The 16,210-nt window shown below is 55.5% G+C and overlaps 6 protein-coding genes across 6 annotated transcripts; 3 read left to right on the top strand and 3 right to left on the bottom strand.

Annotated features, from left to right (window-relative positions):
• Window positions 1-2,113: 2,113 nt before the first annotated feature.
• Window positions 2,114-3,844, top strand: CkaCkLH20_07610 (major facilitator superfamily transporter; the record flags this gene model as incomplete). Its single annotated transcript, XM_038890327.1, has 2 exons — window positions 2,114-2,625; window positions 2,677-3,844. 2 exons carry the CDS (start codon window positions 2,114-2,116, stop codon window positions 3,842-3,844), a joined length of 1,680 nt encoding a protein of 559 aa, XP_038744377.1.
• A 1,657-nt stretch (window positions 3,845-5,501) lies between these two features.
• Window positions 5,502-6,635, top strand: CkaCkLH20_07609 (uncharacterized protein; the record flags this gene model as incomplete). The annotated part of the gene is made up of 1 exon (XM_038890326.1): window positions 5,502-6,635. The coding sequence occupies one exon, from the start codon at window positions 5,502-5,504 to the stop codon at window positions 6,633-6,635; it is 1,134 nt and encodes a 377-aa protein (XP_038744376.1).
• Window positions 6,636-6,995: 360 nt separating this feature from the next.
• Window positions 6,996-7,516, bottom strand: CkaCkLH20_07608 (putative CipC-like antibiotic response protein; the record flags this gene model as incomplete). Its single annotated transcript, XM_038890325.1, has 3 exons — window positions 6,996-7,029; window positions 7,093-7,402; window positions 7,462-7,516. The coding sequence occupies 3 exons, from the start codon at window positions 7,514-7,516 to the stop codon at window positions 6,996-6,998; spliced, it is 399 nt and encodes a 132-aa protein (XP_038744375.1).
• A 2,211-nt stretch (window positions 7,517-9,727) lies between these two features.
• On the bottom strand, window positions 9,728-12,252 carry CkaCkLH20_07607 (cysteinyl-trna synthetase; the record flags this gene model as incomplete). Its single annotated transcript, XM_038890324.1, has 3 exons — window positions 9,728-10,762; window positions 10,812-11,957; window positions 12,022-12,252. The coding sequence occupies 3 exons, from the start codon at window positions 12,250-12,252 to the stop codon at window positions 9,728-9,730; spliced, it is 2,412 nt and encodes an 803-aa protein (XP_038744374.1).
• A 510-nt stretch (window positions 12,253-12,762) lies between these two features.
• CkaCkLH20_07606 (tRNA methyltransferase subunit) lies at window positions 12,763-14,205 on the top strand (the record flags this gene model as incomplete). Its single annotated transcript, XM_038890323.1, has 1 exon — window positions 12,763-14,205. One exon carries the CDS (start codon window positions 12,763-12,765, stop codon window positions 14,203-14,205), a length of 1,443 nt encoding a protein of 480 aa, XP_038744373.1.
• A 189-nt stretch (window positions 14,206-14,394) lies between these two features.
• On the bottom strand, window positions 14,395-15,353 carry CkaCkLH20_07605 (uncharacterized protein; the record flags this gene model as incomplete). The annotated part of the gene is made up of 2 exons (XM_038890322.1): window positions 14,395-15,032; window positions 15,092-15,353. 2 exons carry the CDS (start codon window positions 15,351-15,353, stop codon window positions 14,395-14,397), a joined length of 900 nt encoding a protein of 299 aa, XP_038744372.1.
• Between the last annotated feature and the right edge of the window lie 857 nt (window positions 15,354-16,210).

Raw genomic sequence — 16,210 nt, 5'->3', positions numbered from 1 at the left:
TAGCAAGAGTGCTGTTGCTGTAATAGCGCGCCATGTTCGCGATTTCGAGTGTCTTGTCCGAATTGCTGTCTTGCAAAATACAGAGAGCATCTATCCAAATGAATTGGCGCTCTAAGAAGTTAGAGACCATAACAGCGTCGCGGAGGGTTTTCGGCAAAACGCTCGACGGAATTCCATTCCTCAGGGTTGGCTCACTCCCTGAGGTAAGCTTGACCGGCTGGTCTTTTCCCCAGCAATACGATAGCGTCACGTATCCAGATTGTATCAGATGTTCGCTGTCTTCCTTGTTCAAATGGCGTGTATCCACGACGCGAACATGAAGCTCTCCGCTCTTGTCCTGAATATAAAGGAGTCGAGTTGGTGCGTCTTTCAGGCTTGAGATCTCACTATTCTTCGAGGGCCTCTCCATGTCATTCGGTGACCCCGGCCGACACCTCTCGTGAGATGTCAAACAATTCTGCAAACAGGTACGCCCAAAATCTAGCGTTGACTTGTCAGCCTTGGCTTGAGGTGGTCGATTGATCACAAAAGCAGCGGCTGGGTCGCCTATCGATTCGTTAGTATTGTATACACAAGTACTTGTGTCCCTCTGCGAAGCTGATCTCAGCTTACCACAGTCAACTTACTCTCATGTGTCCAGACCTTCTTTGTTAATCGTACATGTGGTAGAGCTTCTGACTTGGAACTAAGCTGAGGATTAAGGTCATCGTCTTCCAGCAGTGACAAGCTCAAGAAAGACAATTCATCATCTTTAACCTCCGGTCGTTCTTTAACACTACGGATCTTCGAAGCTGACCACACACATGCGGCGGCCCATCTGAAGAAGAGACAACCTGCTTGGGCGCCTTTTGAGACGTGTTGAAAACTGAATCCCGGTTCTGCCGCCGCGAAAGACTTTCCAGTCGGAGATTCTTCCATGATCTGAATTGTTTTGCACCAAGAGCAGGTATGCGGGTCTTGGATGGAACGCTCATCCTCGGTTGATAATTCTTTATAGTCGGCAAGTTTCTCTCGCCAAGTATAGCAGTCTTCTTGTGCCGGTGGACTCGACATCGCTGAAATCACAATGGTTCGGTACTCGAAGGTCAAAATGAACAGGCTAAATGGGAGAAGAAAACGCCTGCCTTTTGTATTCGCGAAAACGGAAATCAGGCTGCGTCGGAATTTGGCTTGCCTGACGCTTGACTGCACTTCATTTCCGTGTCTGGATTGAACTGCATGCTCTATTGCATGCTCTGTACACCAATTAAAACGTGCTTCTTAAAGCCGCTATAGAGTATATGTGCTTGAAATGTCTGGGTACATCTGCATGAGAGGTAGCACAAGATAAGCTGCCTTGTCGACAGGTGACTTGACGGATAAATCATTATCTCTACACCAAGGTAGTAATAAACTTGTACCAGAGCATGTGTTATCAACCGAACAAACTCCTCTAGTGCAGCGACTTGACGGCGGAGCAATTCTTCAGACGAAGAACCCGCCGAAAGGTTGCCGGACCGGTATTACTGAAAGCTATCAAAGCGTATCATTTTTTCCGTTGGAAAGAGTCGAACAGGCTTTAAACACTCTGCAAGTCGGCTTCTTAACTACGTCGAATGTCTTCATTACGGCACTTCCGGGGCCCGACAACACGGTTCAGCCCTGAACCTGCGCTGACTTGTGCTAAAATAAGCTGCTGTTTCATTGGCGAGTACGCGGGAAATAGCTGATCGGCAGAGCTTGTTGATGGACTGGGGTGAGGATCTGTGTTAGCTGGTTACCACGGAACCCGTGGAGTTTGCCGTAATTTTCCGCCGAACTCATGTACTTGCATATCACGAGTCAGGGGTTCAATTGGAATCACCCTGTACATTGCCAGATCTCTCGACGAGGATGAGCTCCCGTAAGCTTCGGGGCATTGCTGGCCCCAGCTGAAACGGAGGGCTTGGCGATAGGAATTCTTTACCCAACTGCGTCGTCACCCCGTCTCCTTTCCTCCCTTTCCTCACTCTCTGTCCCGCTCATCTTTTCCTCTGTACACACTATCTTCACTTCGATTTCGTTCCTTGAACTCCCGTAAATGGCCCCAGATCCCTCTCCGTAGGGGTCCGAGGGAAAATCCAGATTGGCGAATATGCCACGTTTATCAGACGAGGTGGAGGCCGCGCACCTCATGGGGGCCGAGTACCCGGATCTGGAAGGCCTGCCGGCCGACGCCGCCCCGGCACCGGGGACCTTCCGGGCTTTCCAGCACACGCGGCCGAAATGGAGCAGGTCGCCACCGCGGTTTGGCGGATGGACCGGTGGCCGGGCCGGCGGCGCCCTCTGGGCTCTAGGGGTGCGCATCAACGATGCGCTGCTGCAGTTCCAGGTCCGCTCGCCCCGGGCTGTCATTCTCCTGCTGTCACTTCTCAAGTTTTCCATCACGACGAGCGGCACGCTGCTCATGATCCCGATGCTGCGGCTCATCGAGGATGACATCTGCCACAAGCATTATAGACTTCCTCATGACCAGAAGATCCCCGAGATGAAGTGTAAGGTCGATGAAGTGCAGAAAGCCATGGCGTGGCTGTTCGGTTGGCAGTCCCTCCTCGGTGCAATCGTCAACATGCTCGTCGCGTTTCCTTACGGCATTCTCTCAGACAGGTGAGTTCTCAGTGCACATGCTGGCGCGACCGGCACGCTGACACCCACCAGGATCGGACGTAAAGCAGTCCTCATACTATCCTTCCTGGGCACCGTCCTCTCCTTCAGCTGGGCTCCTCTGATGCTGTCATTCTTCCCCGAGCTCAACATCTACTTCCTCTTCGTCGGCATGATCTTCGGCTTCATCGGCGGCGGCATCGTCGTCATGTTCAACAACGTCTACGCCATGGCCGCCGACGTGAGCACGGACAAGGACCGCGCCTCCAACTTCGTCTACATGTCCGCCGGCGCCGTCATCGGCGGCCTCATCGGGCCCGTCACGGCCGGCTACCTGATGGAGAAGTACGGCCCCTGGATCCCGATCCGCCTCGTCTTCTTCCTCATGCCCTTCATCTTCCTCACCATGGTCCTCCTCCCCGAGACCCTCCGCGTCAAGGCGGACGGGCCCCAGAAGCCGCAGCCGCCCCTGCTCGACGCCGTCAGGGAGTCCTTCCGCAACGGCCTGCGCGAGCTGCAGCAGTCCGTGGGCATCCTCAAGAACCGCAACATCCTCTTCTGTCTCACGCCCTCCCTCCTGCACGGCGCCATCATGTCCGCGCACTCCAGCACGCTCTCCCAGTACGTGAGCAAGCACTTCGGCTGGACCCTCGCCCAGACGTCCTACCTCCTCTCGCCCCTGGGCTTCCTGCACCTCGGAATCCTCTTCGTGCTCCCCTGGCTCGCGAAGAACCTGACCGACCCGCGCGGCCGCTTCCGCTGCACGGCGTTCGGCAAGGACGCGCTCCTCGCCAAGGGGTCGTACCTGATGATCGCGCTCGGCGCCTTCATCGAGGGCTGCAGCTGGGAGATCGTCGTCTTCGTGCTGGGTCTCATGGTGGGCACCTTCGGCTCGGCCAGCGCGCCGCTGGTGCGCGCCATGATCACGGAGTTCGTGGACCCGGAGCACACGTCGCGGCTGTATGCCCTGACCAGCATGGTCGACACCCTGGGCTCGCCGCTGGGCGGGCCGGTGCTGGCGTGGACGTTTTCGGTGGGATTGGAGAAGAAGGGCGGGTGGAGGGGGTTGCCGTGGTTCTACGTCTCAATGCTGGCCGTGATCGTATGGGCGGCGTTGATGCTCGTGAACGAACCGAGGAAGAAGGGCCCGATTCACTTGGCGAGCCACGACGGGGATGTCGAGGGGATGGACTACGAATCAGAAGCGGAAGATGAGCTGTGAGAGGTGATCTTTGTTAATGAAGTGTTTTTTGTATTACTAGGCGACGGTGTTTTTGATATAGATTGGGAGCAGTAAAGCCGGATTGGACTTGGTTAGAGGGATTAGCGATATGCGCATAGACAAAAATCAAATGTTGGACGCTGGCGACAGCGTAGGAGGTTGGAAGCAATGTCTTTTCACCAGTTGAAGTTTGGAGGCCCGGATGAGATAACACCGAAGAACTTGGCGCTGTCTGACATGACCCCTGGGGGATAGGGCAGAAATATATGATTGGTGCACATAGCATGATGAAACCAACGAGGTTGATCCTTGTGACGCTCTCGATGGTGGATATCGTGAGCTTCGCTGGCATCGCGAACACCAGCTGTCATTCGCCACGTGGCGATCACTTCAGCACTATTGGCGGGACAACAGGGCTGACTTGAATCTCGTTGTCCCCATCATCTCATTGTCTAAGACAGTCTAGCAGGCGTTGGTGGCTCGCTTCATGATGACCTCTGCCATGCGCATGAAGTTGGGCATTTCGGGCTCGAAGACGCCGGAATTCAACCCGGTTCTTGGTGGGGGAATAGACATAGCAGCATCGCTTGTACGGCCAATGAGCAGAGAATTGTCATCCGTTCCAACTGCCGTCCGAAGTAACATATCTTAGGGAGGGAACAAGGACGAAGACAGAGTTGCATCAGTAATCATCACGCCCTACAAAGTAAAACCCCGTCGGATGATTCACGATACCCTCGCTCCGGGTTACTCCCGGGCGCCAACTTCGGCGTCATGAACGAAGATCCTTGCTCCATCTGCCGTCCCTCCAGCCACAGTCTTGCCATCATAATCCGAGACTAGGCACCTCTAAAGCACAACCGGGCGAATCCTGCGGCCTTGGCAATTCGTATCGCCCACTAAGAAACCTCCGTGTTGATCCTCATGAACTCACAAGGAACGACAACATTGGAGTTTCCCGTCTGCCTGGACGAAGTGGACAAACAGGCTGAAATAAGGCGAACGGCAATCCGTGGCTCAGTGCATATCCCGCCGTCTCGGTCCGTGGCGCAGCCCTAAAGACACCGATGATCCCCGTACATCAGGTCGAATCCATACCGGAAAAGGACCCCCAACCTAGACTTCTCCCCGCATTTGGAGGTGAGTCTTGTGTTCCGTGCCTCAGAGGCAGCCGGACCCTTGGATTCCTGTAAGGATCTGGCAGGGACTGATGTCATGGTCCGACTCTCTACCATCATGCTATTGCCTCTTGGTGTTTCTGTCGTTCTTTTGGTCAGGCCTTGGCAAATAAGCAGACGGCAGGATGCCAAGGGTCGCTGGCTGTCACGTATGAGGGCACCCAAGCCTCAAAAGGGCCCGTTCCCCTCCCGGACGGTTCATTTGAGAGAGTAATTCTTTACGTCTGTTGATCAACCCATCGGAACAATTGCCTTTGAGCAGAATAACGTGCTCAAAACGTCACTCTTCATCTATCTAATACTTCACGATACCCTCATCCATCTTGTGGATACCCTCGACCTTTTGAGATACCCCAAACCACCCTAATAGTCACACACCTTGAGAAGCGGCGAACGTCATCAACGTACAAAAGGAAAAAAATAATACTCTTAGCCTACTTTGATCGCAGTCATCAAACACCATCAATAATAACGTCAACATGATGTCCAAAACGGACCTAGAATCCAAAATCCGCCAAGCGGCCGTCAAAAACCGCGAACTCCTCTCCATCCTCTCCGACACGAACAACGCCGTCCCGGACCTGACCCAGCAGCGCCGCCTGATCGCCGACCTCGAGCACCAGCTCGCCGCCTCGGACAAGCACGTCCACGAGCTCGAGTCCCGCCGCAAGAAGGAGCTCAAGGACCACGAGAAGTACAGGAACAGCGTCATGCGCCGCTTCGTGCACAAGGCCGTCGGCAAGCGCGAAAAGTTCGCCGACAAGGCCGCCCGCGAGGAGCGCGAGTACTTCGACGTCCTCCAGGAGGAGCACCGCGAGAAGGAGATCAACCAGAACCTGAAGCAGCAGCTGTCCGACGCCCGGGACGCCAGGGGCCCGCTCGAGAAGGAGGCCGAGAGGCACGAGCTGGCGCAGAAGGAGCTGGACAGCCTGTACGAGGCCATCTTCGCGGGCCCGACCAAGGGGTATCCCGAGGAGGACTCGAGGGAGCAGGAGGCGGCGAGGGCGATGCACGAGTACCACGACGTCCGGTCCAAGGCCGAGGCGGAGTCGCACGCCGTCCGGCTCCTGACGGACGCGATGAAGCGCATGGGCGACGCGCTGAGGAGCATCGACGACGCGCTGAGCCACTCGCGGATGGACATGTTCGGCGGCGGGACCATGTCGGACATGATGGAGCGGAGCGCGCTGCAGCGGGCCGAGTCGGCGGCTCAGGAGGCGCGGATGCTGGTCATGCAGGCGCAGCGGATGACGCCGTACATCGGGGACCTGCCGTCGGTGAGCATCAACCACGGGAACCTCATGGGCGATGTGTTGTTCGACAACATCTTCAGCGACATGGCGTTCCACGATGAGATCAAGAAGTCGAGGACGTCGGTGGAGAGGTGCACGCAGGCGCTGAGTCGGTTGCTGCACGAGACGAGGGATCGTCATGCGAGTCTGATGAGGGCGGGTAAGGAGAAGGAGAGGAGGCTTGACGAGACGAGAGAGGCGCTGCAGAAGGAGAGGGAGAGGTTGTTTGAGCTCATTGCTGGTAATGCAGCGGAGGGGAGCAGTTCGAAGATGGATATGGCTGCGGCTTCTGGGTCAATGTCCAAGCCGTGGGGCAATTAAGGGCGATGTGATGAATGGCATGATGAACGGGATGAGGAGTCTGCGCATGACAATAATTCTTTGATACCTATTTGCTCGGTTAGCTTTCGAACTTGATTTCCTAATTGGAAGAAGTCAACAATGATATTGAAATGACCTACACATTGACAATAGCTCTGGTGAGCCATCCATTCCTGTTACATATCTCATTATCAGAACACCGTAAGCCATACCGGTTGAGTCCACAGTAGGGATCTTGTACGCCAACAGGTTCGATTCAAGTGCACTTATACAAAAGATCACATGTTTGAAAGAAAAGTTATGCAAAAAAAAGTTTTCATTTCGTCATACTAAACTATCCAATCCGGCCGTTAACGATATCTATTGCATGTGGTGGTGACGCTCGCGGCGCTCACTGATGAAATTGTTAGCTACCGCCATCCTCATGTGGGAATGTTCATGTGTGTGTTCAACTCACGGGTTGTACTCGTCCATGTCGCCGTACTGCTCCTCGTACAGGTGCTCGGCCTGCTTCTCGGCGTGCCTCTTGGCCTTCTCGCGGTCGAGGTAGTCCAGGCCCTTGGTCTCGAACAGCTTGTCGACCTCGGCGCCGGCGATGCCGACGAGCATCTCCTTGGCGAAGGCATGCTTGACGGGCTCGCCGTTCTTGCGCTGGCGGTCCTCGAAGAGCTTCATGGCCTCGAAGGCCGCGCCGCCGGCGACGACCTCGTGGGAGAGCTTGGCCTCGTGCTCGCCGTAGACGGCATCACGGTGCTCCTTGGCTTCGCCTGTTGCTGTTGTGTAAGTGGCCGCTCACATATAATGGCTTCTGAAGGAGGAGACGTACCGAATCCGAACATTTTGAATGATTTGAGTGTTTGTGAAGAGGGTGATAAAGTCAATTGAGTTGTTGTTGATGAGGGCTCTGAATCTGAGCTGTGGAGGGGCAGCTCGAGGGGTTCTTATCCCCCTCCGTCCCAAGCAAGCTCTCATGTGATCGTCATGAGTCCAGACAAGCTTGCTCTATTTCGAGCAAGACAACACTAACGCCCCTGATCTTCACCCCCATTCAATGCCTTTCACCCAATGACTTCACTCAAACCAGGATTCGATCTCGCCCTTCCAGCTGCAAGAACAAGGCAGGCAGGTATCAAGGTTCCAAACGGAAACCCCGTCCGACCTAGGCTTCATTCGATGCCCGCGCGGCCCGCGTCAGCGAAAGGGGGGAAGAAACAGACGGGAGGCCTTAGCTGAAGCACTAAACCCTTGCGGGGAAAGGGGCGGTCTGTAAAACTGTCACTGGTGGTAAGGTATCTTGAGGCCTTCGTCCGCGACATTATCGGGAGGCCGAGCGAGCCCTACCCGAACGTAGCCTGACGTAAACCCGTGGGCTTTGTTTTTTGGCGGGGTCGCTCGGGATATCGGCAGCGGCTGCTGCTGCTTAACTTGCTCTCTTTCTCATGTGGAGAGAGAGGCGGCATTGATGAGCGAGGAACGGCACAGCCTGCGTGTGGTCCATGCTGTCTTGACACTTGTCCCTGCTTTCATCGGATGGATCTCTGATTCGCGAGATAATCCGAGAGATCAAACCTACTTCGAAGGAATACTGCCCAGAAGAAGAAAACTCAAGTCAATGCGGGCTAATTTCTCGAGATACAGTTGGATGAGGTCATCAACGGTCATGACTGAGAGACACTGGATGAACGCGGAGGAGGTCCTCTCTCTCTCACCAAGCTGGAATTTGAGATGTATTCGTACAGCTTCGAGCTTGTCGCCAATCCGGTTAAGCCGCACGCCGTCTCCGCCAGACCGGGGAATTCGGCATCTCTCATGCGTCAGCCACCCCTGCTGGGCTGAACCCAAGAACAAATGGGGACCGAAGAAAGCTTGTCGCGAGTACGGCAAACCGGCAAACAAAGCTCCATGTGGGCGTTACACAGAAAACAAACGACCCCAGTCTTTGGTCCGAGTTCCCTTTTCTTTGAAGTTCGTCGAATCCGATCCTGTTCCAGCCCGCAAAAGTCCCCCCTCAATGGCTTCATACAATCCACAAGTAAAGCCGGGCACTTTGTGGGATTTGCAGACGGCTCGAACCTGCATACGAGACGACGGCGGCCCGGGTCCTTCGTCTCTCATAGGCACCATGACGTGTCAGAATAGCTCGTGCAGCGGGTAGTGTCTCAGTCACCGATGCGATGAAGAATAGGGGATCATCCGGGCTTCGTGATGAGGGGTAGCTCCTCGGGAGGTGGGTGTCTTCATTTATGCCGTACTATTGGGGGACCGGTCTTTATTCCCCCTCATTAGTCCCAGGAATCGAGACCAGACCGCTCGAGAGGACTTGTCGATGGGGGCCAACCTTGACGGTTCCATCCGAGTGAGCCAACGAGATTCCGATGCTTGCTATGCCAGAACCATGCTCGCCTCGTCGCCCAAGGTTTGAGGTCATGATTTTGCCTTGGAACTTGCAGCTTTCGGGCTTAACCTCAGCCATGCGCAGGACCGGCCAGACCAGTCACCTCTGACCGCTTCTTTCGGCTTCTCAAACCTGTTGATCTTACAATATGTCGCCGGTCGTTTTGCGGGTTCTGACATGATGCGAAAAGAGTAAGAAGATGTCATCAGGCCAGGTGAGGTCAATTCAAGACTCGATCGATGCGAGGTTAACGAAAGCTGCCAGCTTGCTGGTAAGGACGATCGCTTTTCTTGGCATTGGCGGGATCGTGCATCATCGGAAGCCCCCCGTCTTGGCAGGGTCCAACTGTCAGGGGTCCCGGTGTCCACACACACACACACACTTCCTCCGGTCTGGATAGCTCTACAGCCACGCGCTTTGGCATCTTGCAGGCTATGATGATGGTGGTGGTGGTGGTGGTGGCTGGCCAGTTCACTACTGCGAAATAAACTCATCTCACCTTGCCCATCGATACATAGCTCGGCCAATGTTGTGTCGATGGTATGCATCTCCCCTCACCGCCGAGTGAGACCGCGAAAGTCTCAGAGTGCATCTGTCCTCTGACCTCTCCAGATCGCTGTCTCCCTTCAAGTGTCTTCATGATATCGTGGATTGCCTGCTCTGTGGTGCTACACGATGCCGTAAAATCCCATCTCATCTATGCTTTTCCCGCTCCGAATTTGACCTGATACTCCTCATGAGCCTTCTTCTGTCGTTGCCATTCCTTTTGCAGCTTCTTCAACTGCGCTTTGGGCACATCACTTCCGTCCTTCATCTTGGTGGGCAATCCCTCCGCGTCCCACTCCGAGTACCTCTCGTCTCCCTTGAACATCTCCGTGTGGGAAAGCTTAGCCTTCTCCCACTTCTCCTTCTCGGCTTGCTCGCGGGCGCGCTTGGCTTCCTCCTTGGCCCGTGCCTTCTCGGCCTCTCGGGCTAGCTTCTCGTTTCTCGCCGCGATCAGCTCGCTGGCATCGACGAACTTGATCAGCGACGGCTTGCCGTCCGGCCTGTCGTCCAGGGAAACACCCAAGACGGTGAGGTCCTCGTTACGAATCCGGTCGGTGAGGGACAGGATGGCTTTCTTGGTGTCGGGCGAGACCGACGATACTATGTGGCGAAGCTCGTCGCGCAACCTCGAGATAGCTCGCAGGTACGGCAGCGCCAGCTGCTCAGGGTCACACACGCCCTTTTGCGAAATTGACGAGAACTCGGCATCGGGGTTCTGGCTGAGGAAGGTGGAGATGGACTCCGAAGAGAGCTTCAACGCTTCGACATCAGACTTGACCTTCAGCCAGACAGCAGCGTACGGCTGCACGACCGTCTCAGGCTGCACATCCTTCTTTGCGACAGATACCCAGCCAAGGCCATCGTAGGGAGCATTGGCGTTCTCGTCCAGCCCGAAAATCCCGAGAATCTTCGTGATCCAGTGACCGACGGCCACCAGCTCAGGCAACTTCGCCTCGGCGTCCTGGGCAACAATGATCTTGTTCGCCTCGCTGACCAATTCCTGGATGATGCGCATCGCCTGAGGGGTATCAAAGGAGTTGGCGAGGGCGGCATGCAGGTCGGTCTTGGCCTTCTCAAGCTCAGCCAGCAGGCCCTCAGTTGGCTTGTCGGCAATAGAGAGGGACTCGACACCCTCTGTCGACGCGTTTGCGTCGGCAACGAGCGCCTTGACATTGGAGAAGAAGTTCTGCGGAAAATTAGAATCACCTCGTTACTTGGAATCAGATATTACTCACGTTGACGGTCGCCTCCCAACTTGATGCTTGAGCTCGCATGTCAGGAGAAATCTCAACGCCATCGTTCCACTTGCCCATCAGGAAAACAATGCGCATGCCCCTCGACGAATAAGTTGTCGCAAGTGCGTCCTGGATGGTCTGGAAGTTCTTCAAAGACTTGGACATCTTGGATCCAGAGATGGACAGGTGTCCCATGTGCAGGAAGTTGTTGACCCACGTGTGCTCTCCCTTCTCTTTCTCGCAGTAGAAAGCCTCACTCTGCGCCAGTTCGTTGTCGTGGTGGGGGAATGCCAGGTCGATACCTCCGGAGTGAATGTCCATCTGCGCACCGAGGATGTCGGAGGCCATGACAGAGCACTCAATGTGCCAGCCCGGACGACCCTGACCCCATCGGCTGGGCCAATAGGGCTCTCCCTTCTTCGACTTCTTCCACAGCGCGAAATCACCCTCGTTACGCTTCTCGCCCAAATTCTTTGAGAGGGCACCCTCGCCGTCCTCCTGCAACGACTTGTCATTCCGGTTACCAGGACGCAAGCGCGCATAGGTGTTGCCCGCCTTCTCGAAAGCCGTAATGTCGAAGTAGACGGAGCCGTCAGACTCGTACGCGAAACCCTTATCCACAATGCGCTCGACAAAGGCCGCAATCTGGGGCACATACTCGGTGACTCTCGTGATAACGTCGGGGCGCAAGCAGTTGAGGGCGTCCATGTCGTCGAAGAAGAGCTTCTCCATGCTCTGGGTCAGGTCTGTGAAAATGGTCTGATCGCTGGTATCGATCGTCTCCTTGTACAAGGAGTCGAGGTAGGGAAGCAGTATCTCGTCAATGCCGGGGAAGAACTTCTTGTCTTTGATCGCAAATGCGGCAGCATCCATGTTGCTAATGTGCATCTTCGTCTTGGCCTCGTCGTCGCCTGGCTTGCCCTCCCCCGTCAGCGTACCACCCGCCAGCACCTTGCCGTATGCACTATCCCTCCGCTCGAGGTAGTTCTTCTCGTCCAGTTGACCGTCGGATGTGTTGAGAAGAGGCAAGCTCTTGTCGGCGTACGCGCGGAAAGCAGTAAGGGCGAGGTTGTGGAGCTCCTCTTCCGAGTACTTCTTTTGCTTCTCGAGTTCTAGTAGTCGCTGTCTGCGGGCCTTGATGATGATCTGCACAAACAATGCGTCAGGAAACATGTGCGACAAAGACAGGTAGACCGTGGTGGTGGCTTACCTTGTCATCGACGTCTGTAATGTTCATTACAAACTTCACATCAGCACCAAAATAGTGCATCATGATGCGACGGATAATATCGGTGGAGACATAGTTGCGCGCATGGCCCAAATGGCTCTTATCGTAAACTGTAGGTCCGCAAGCGTACCAGGATACCTTTCCTGGGTTGATCGGGGTGAAAGGCACCGGCTGGCCGGGCTTCAGGGAATTGTGCACCTTCAACGACTCCATCGTCGCGATAGTGGCGCAGGACCTGGAGAAACGAAAGTTGGGTATCTGAGTGGGACGAATAGAAATTCTGGTGAGTCTAAGGAAGCGATTCATCCAGGATCAAAAGGAGGGGAGGTAAACAAGAAGGGGTACGGAAGGAGGGAGGCCGCAGTCAAGGGATCGGGAGGTGGTGGACTGGGGTTGAGTCACTTTGGTACCGCGGGGAGAGGAGGAGTAAGAAAGCCAAGTCGCCTATTCGCAAAAAAGAGGGTGACACCATCTTCAGCCTTGCAGAAACTGGGGCGGTGAGTCACCGCCTGAGTGGTTGAGAGCCCCTCCAGCCACACATGCCCCGCGGCAAGCCACATCCTAATTTTCGACTTTTTTTTCTCTAGGTCCTCAGCCTTGCGTTAAGTTTTCCGCAAGTACCTCTGCTTCCCTTCTGCCTTGTCATCTTTTCTTCTCAACACCAACCAATTGGAACATCGTCAATCAACTTAGGCGACGAACGACGCCAGACAAGTCGACAGTATGACGAAACCATCACCATTCCTCGAGCCTGGTCCTCGGACACAAGCCAATTCGATTGCTGTCGTCCAGCTTTCCCGCGACAACCTTGTTCCCTTGATCCTCCAAGATTCGACTGCCGCCGTTGATGGCTACGCCGAAGGAGCTGTCCTCAACACTCGATTCGGCTCCTTCCCCCACTCAACTCTGATCAACGTTCCTTGGGGCTCTCAGATCCGTGCGTCGAACGTCGATACCGGCTCCCGAGGCCGCAAGCGCAAGAGGAAGGAGGAGGAGACCGATGCATCGACCCCAGCCGCCGACGACGCCGAGTCGTCCGCACCCGTCAAGAAGGCCGTCGCTGCCGCCAGCGGCTTCGTTCATATTCTCCAGCCCACCGCCGAGCTTTGGACCGCAGGCTTGCCGCACCGCACACAAGTCGTCTACACTCCCGACTACAGCTTTATCCTCCAGCGCATACGCGCCCGCCCGGGTACCCGATTGATCGAAGCCGGCGCCGGTAGTGGAAGTTTCTCCCACGCTTCTGCGCGGGCCGTCTACAACGGCTACCCTGAAGACGATACCCAGCGGAAGGGCAAGGTCTACAGCTTCGAGTTCAATAAGGACCGTTATGAGAAGATGCAAGAGGAGATCACAGAACACGGCTTGGAGGGAATCGTTCAGCTTACGCACCGCGACGTCTACAACGGAGGTTTCTTGGTCGATGGCGAGAGCCCGGAGGCTGAATCCGTGTTTCTCGACCTGCCCGCTCCGTGGGAGGCACTGCCTCACTTGTCGCGAAGTAAGCCAGCGACAGCTGAGGAGGGCGAGGGAAACGCGCAAAAATGGGTGTCTCCGTTGAACCCCAAGAAGTCCGCCTACATCTGCACGTTCTCTCCTTGTATCGAGCAAGTCACGAGGACCGTCACTACGCTGAGAACCCTTGGCTGGGTGGATATCGACATGATTGAGATCTCTAACAAGAAGTTCAATGTCATTCGAGATCGCGTCGGCCTTGGCCAGCCTGAACGAGGCATTCCGCCCACCGCGCGCGACGTCGGCGAGGCAGTCGCCAAGCTTAGGGTGATCGAGAAGCGCACGAGAGACTTCCACAACCCGGCAGACCCCAACTCTGCCGAAAGCTCGTCGCCTAACAACGCCATGGACGTCGACCAGTCGCCAAACACGAAAGCGAACGGCACGTCAGCAGAGGCGACCAGCGTGAAGCCGTGGTTGCAAGGCCGCGTCATCCACCGCGCCGAGCCCGAGCTGAAGACGCATACCTCCTACCTCGTCTTTGCCGTTCTGCCTCGTGAATGGAGCGAGGAAGACGAGGCCGCGGCGCTTGCGAAGTGGCCCTGCGGCTCGGAGACTGGGGTTATCGGAAGTAAGGATAAGGAGACCCGCAAGCAGGAGAAGCGCGAGCTGTTGCAGGGCAAGGGCAAGAGGAAGAAGAACAAGGCGTAATGGGCCCAGGCTGTTCAGGTGTAGGCATATGATTCGCAAACGAATTGCATGGCGGGATTGGTAGATACCCTAGCATCATTGTCAGGACTACGCTTCAGGAGTATGGGAAATCAATGCTTTTGGGTTCAGTTCAGCAACATTCTTCAAAGTTTCCTTGCGGATGTGATATCTTTTATCTACGTTATGATCTTAGTCTCTCGCAACCATCGCATCCGGCTGCCTTCCCTTGCCCTCTACCAAAACCCCAGCCTTCCTCAAAATGTCGACGCAGTTGTTGACGACCTCGGGCTTCACACCCTCGACGCCGTCCGTGAACTTGACGGTCTTCAACCACTCCCTCGCATCCGCCTCGGAGTAGTCGAGGTGCGTGCTGATGTACTTGACAGCCTCGTCCTGGTTCTCGTTGAAGTGCTTGATCCCCTTGTCGAGCTTCCCGAACAAGTCCTTGATCCGGGGGTCCAGCTTGCCGCCCTCCTTGGCCAGCGCCGTCGAGGCCACGATCTTCCAGCTGCTCCAGGGCGTGTAGATCTCGCCGACGCGGCGGATCTCGCCCGAGTCGTAGTACCGCTTGGAGGTGAAGTGCTCCCACATGAAGAAGTCGGCGTCGCCCGAGTTGACGGCGTTGCGCAGGTTCTCAAAGTTGTTCAGGATCACCGTGTCGGAGAAGGGCTGCGGGTTGGAGGGCGAGAGCCAGCCGTGCTGGTCGGCGAGGACGAAGCCCATGATCTGGCTGCCGGAGCCGATGCGCGAGACGCCGATCTTGCCGCCCTTGAGGGATTCCACGGACGTGATCTCGGGGCGCTTGGCGCCGGTTGAGATGGCCCAGCCTGGGGTTTTCAGAATCAGTGAGAATGATTGACGCCATCTCATCGAAAGAGTGACTTACAGAGAGGCGTTTCCACGTAGGTTCCCACGAGACGGTAACCGCCGTCGCCGGGTGCGTCCTCCTTGCCCAGACCGGCGATCCAGCCCTCAGTCAGACCGATACCGATGTCAATCTCACCACCGCGGAGCGCCGTGATCATGTGGCCGGTCCCAGAGGGGAAGGGGACCAGGGTGGCGTCGAGGCCGAAGTGCTCCTTGGCGAAGTGAAGCGGCGTGGAGAAGTGCTCCGGCACGAAGCCAATTCTAAGCCCCTGAGACGCCATTGTAGTGTTCGTTTCGTAGTATGAGGAAAATCTGTGTACGATGATGAGTTGAGAGAGAATAAGTAAATGTCGTATTGTTTGAAGTAAGAAGCAGCCACGGGTGTTGCGGGAGCTCTTTGGGGGTCGCCGCTGAAGAATGACGGGAGTGCGGGGTATTCCCAGGCGTTTCTTTATGCGCGTCAGTGCGGCAGGGCTCCGCGGGGCACCGTTGGTGGGGTAGGTTCCCGGCGCCGCGCTCCCGGTCCCGTGCTTCCGCCGGATCGGGGCGCTTAGGTTCCCCGTTATAGAAGCTCCGATGCCGGTTAAGTTTGTTTTGGTGATGTTTTTTGATCTCTCGGGCCCAATCAATAGCAGTTTGCGGTAATCGCCGCTTTATCATCGCTATTGCTGATGCCATTGGTTACTATGCGTACTGACGCTGCTGTCCTTATCATCGTTGTCGAAATCGTCCTCCTCTTGTCATTACTGAGTACGAGTTCGTGACATTGATTCAGAATTCTGTTTGCGTGAACCAGTCGTCATGGCATACTGAAGCCTTCTTTTGCAAGGGCGCAGATGCTGCAGTCTCGGTGAATGCGATACCAAGGGGCCCCCGAACATGAGAGCGGCGGATGAACCGAAACGTGAATGCTCCAAGTTTACATGTAAGGCCCAAGTGGAGGATAATGACTTCTCACCCGCAAATGCCCGGTGGAATGAAATGATCAAATGCGTTTAAGATACAAATCTAACGTGCAATTTGCGTTGAACTTTTGCTATCCATGAGTAACCCTTGGCATTTAACTACCCAGCGATAGTCAAATTCCATGTAAGCAACTTACCACGCCCACGACAGGCCACGCTGTTGATACGGTCCC

This window comes from Colletotrichum karsti, assembly GCF_011947395.1.
Source record: "Colletotrichum karsti strain CkLH20 chromosome Unknown Scaffold24, whole genome shotgun sequence".
Lineage (NCBI taxonomy): Eukaryota > Fungi > Ascomycota > Sordariomycetes > Glomerellales > Glomerellaceae > Colletotrichum > Colletotrichum karsti.
Note: the sequence above shows the minus strand (reverse complement) of the source record. Positions and strands in the feature narration are given on the sequence as shown.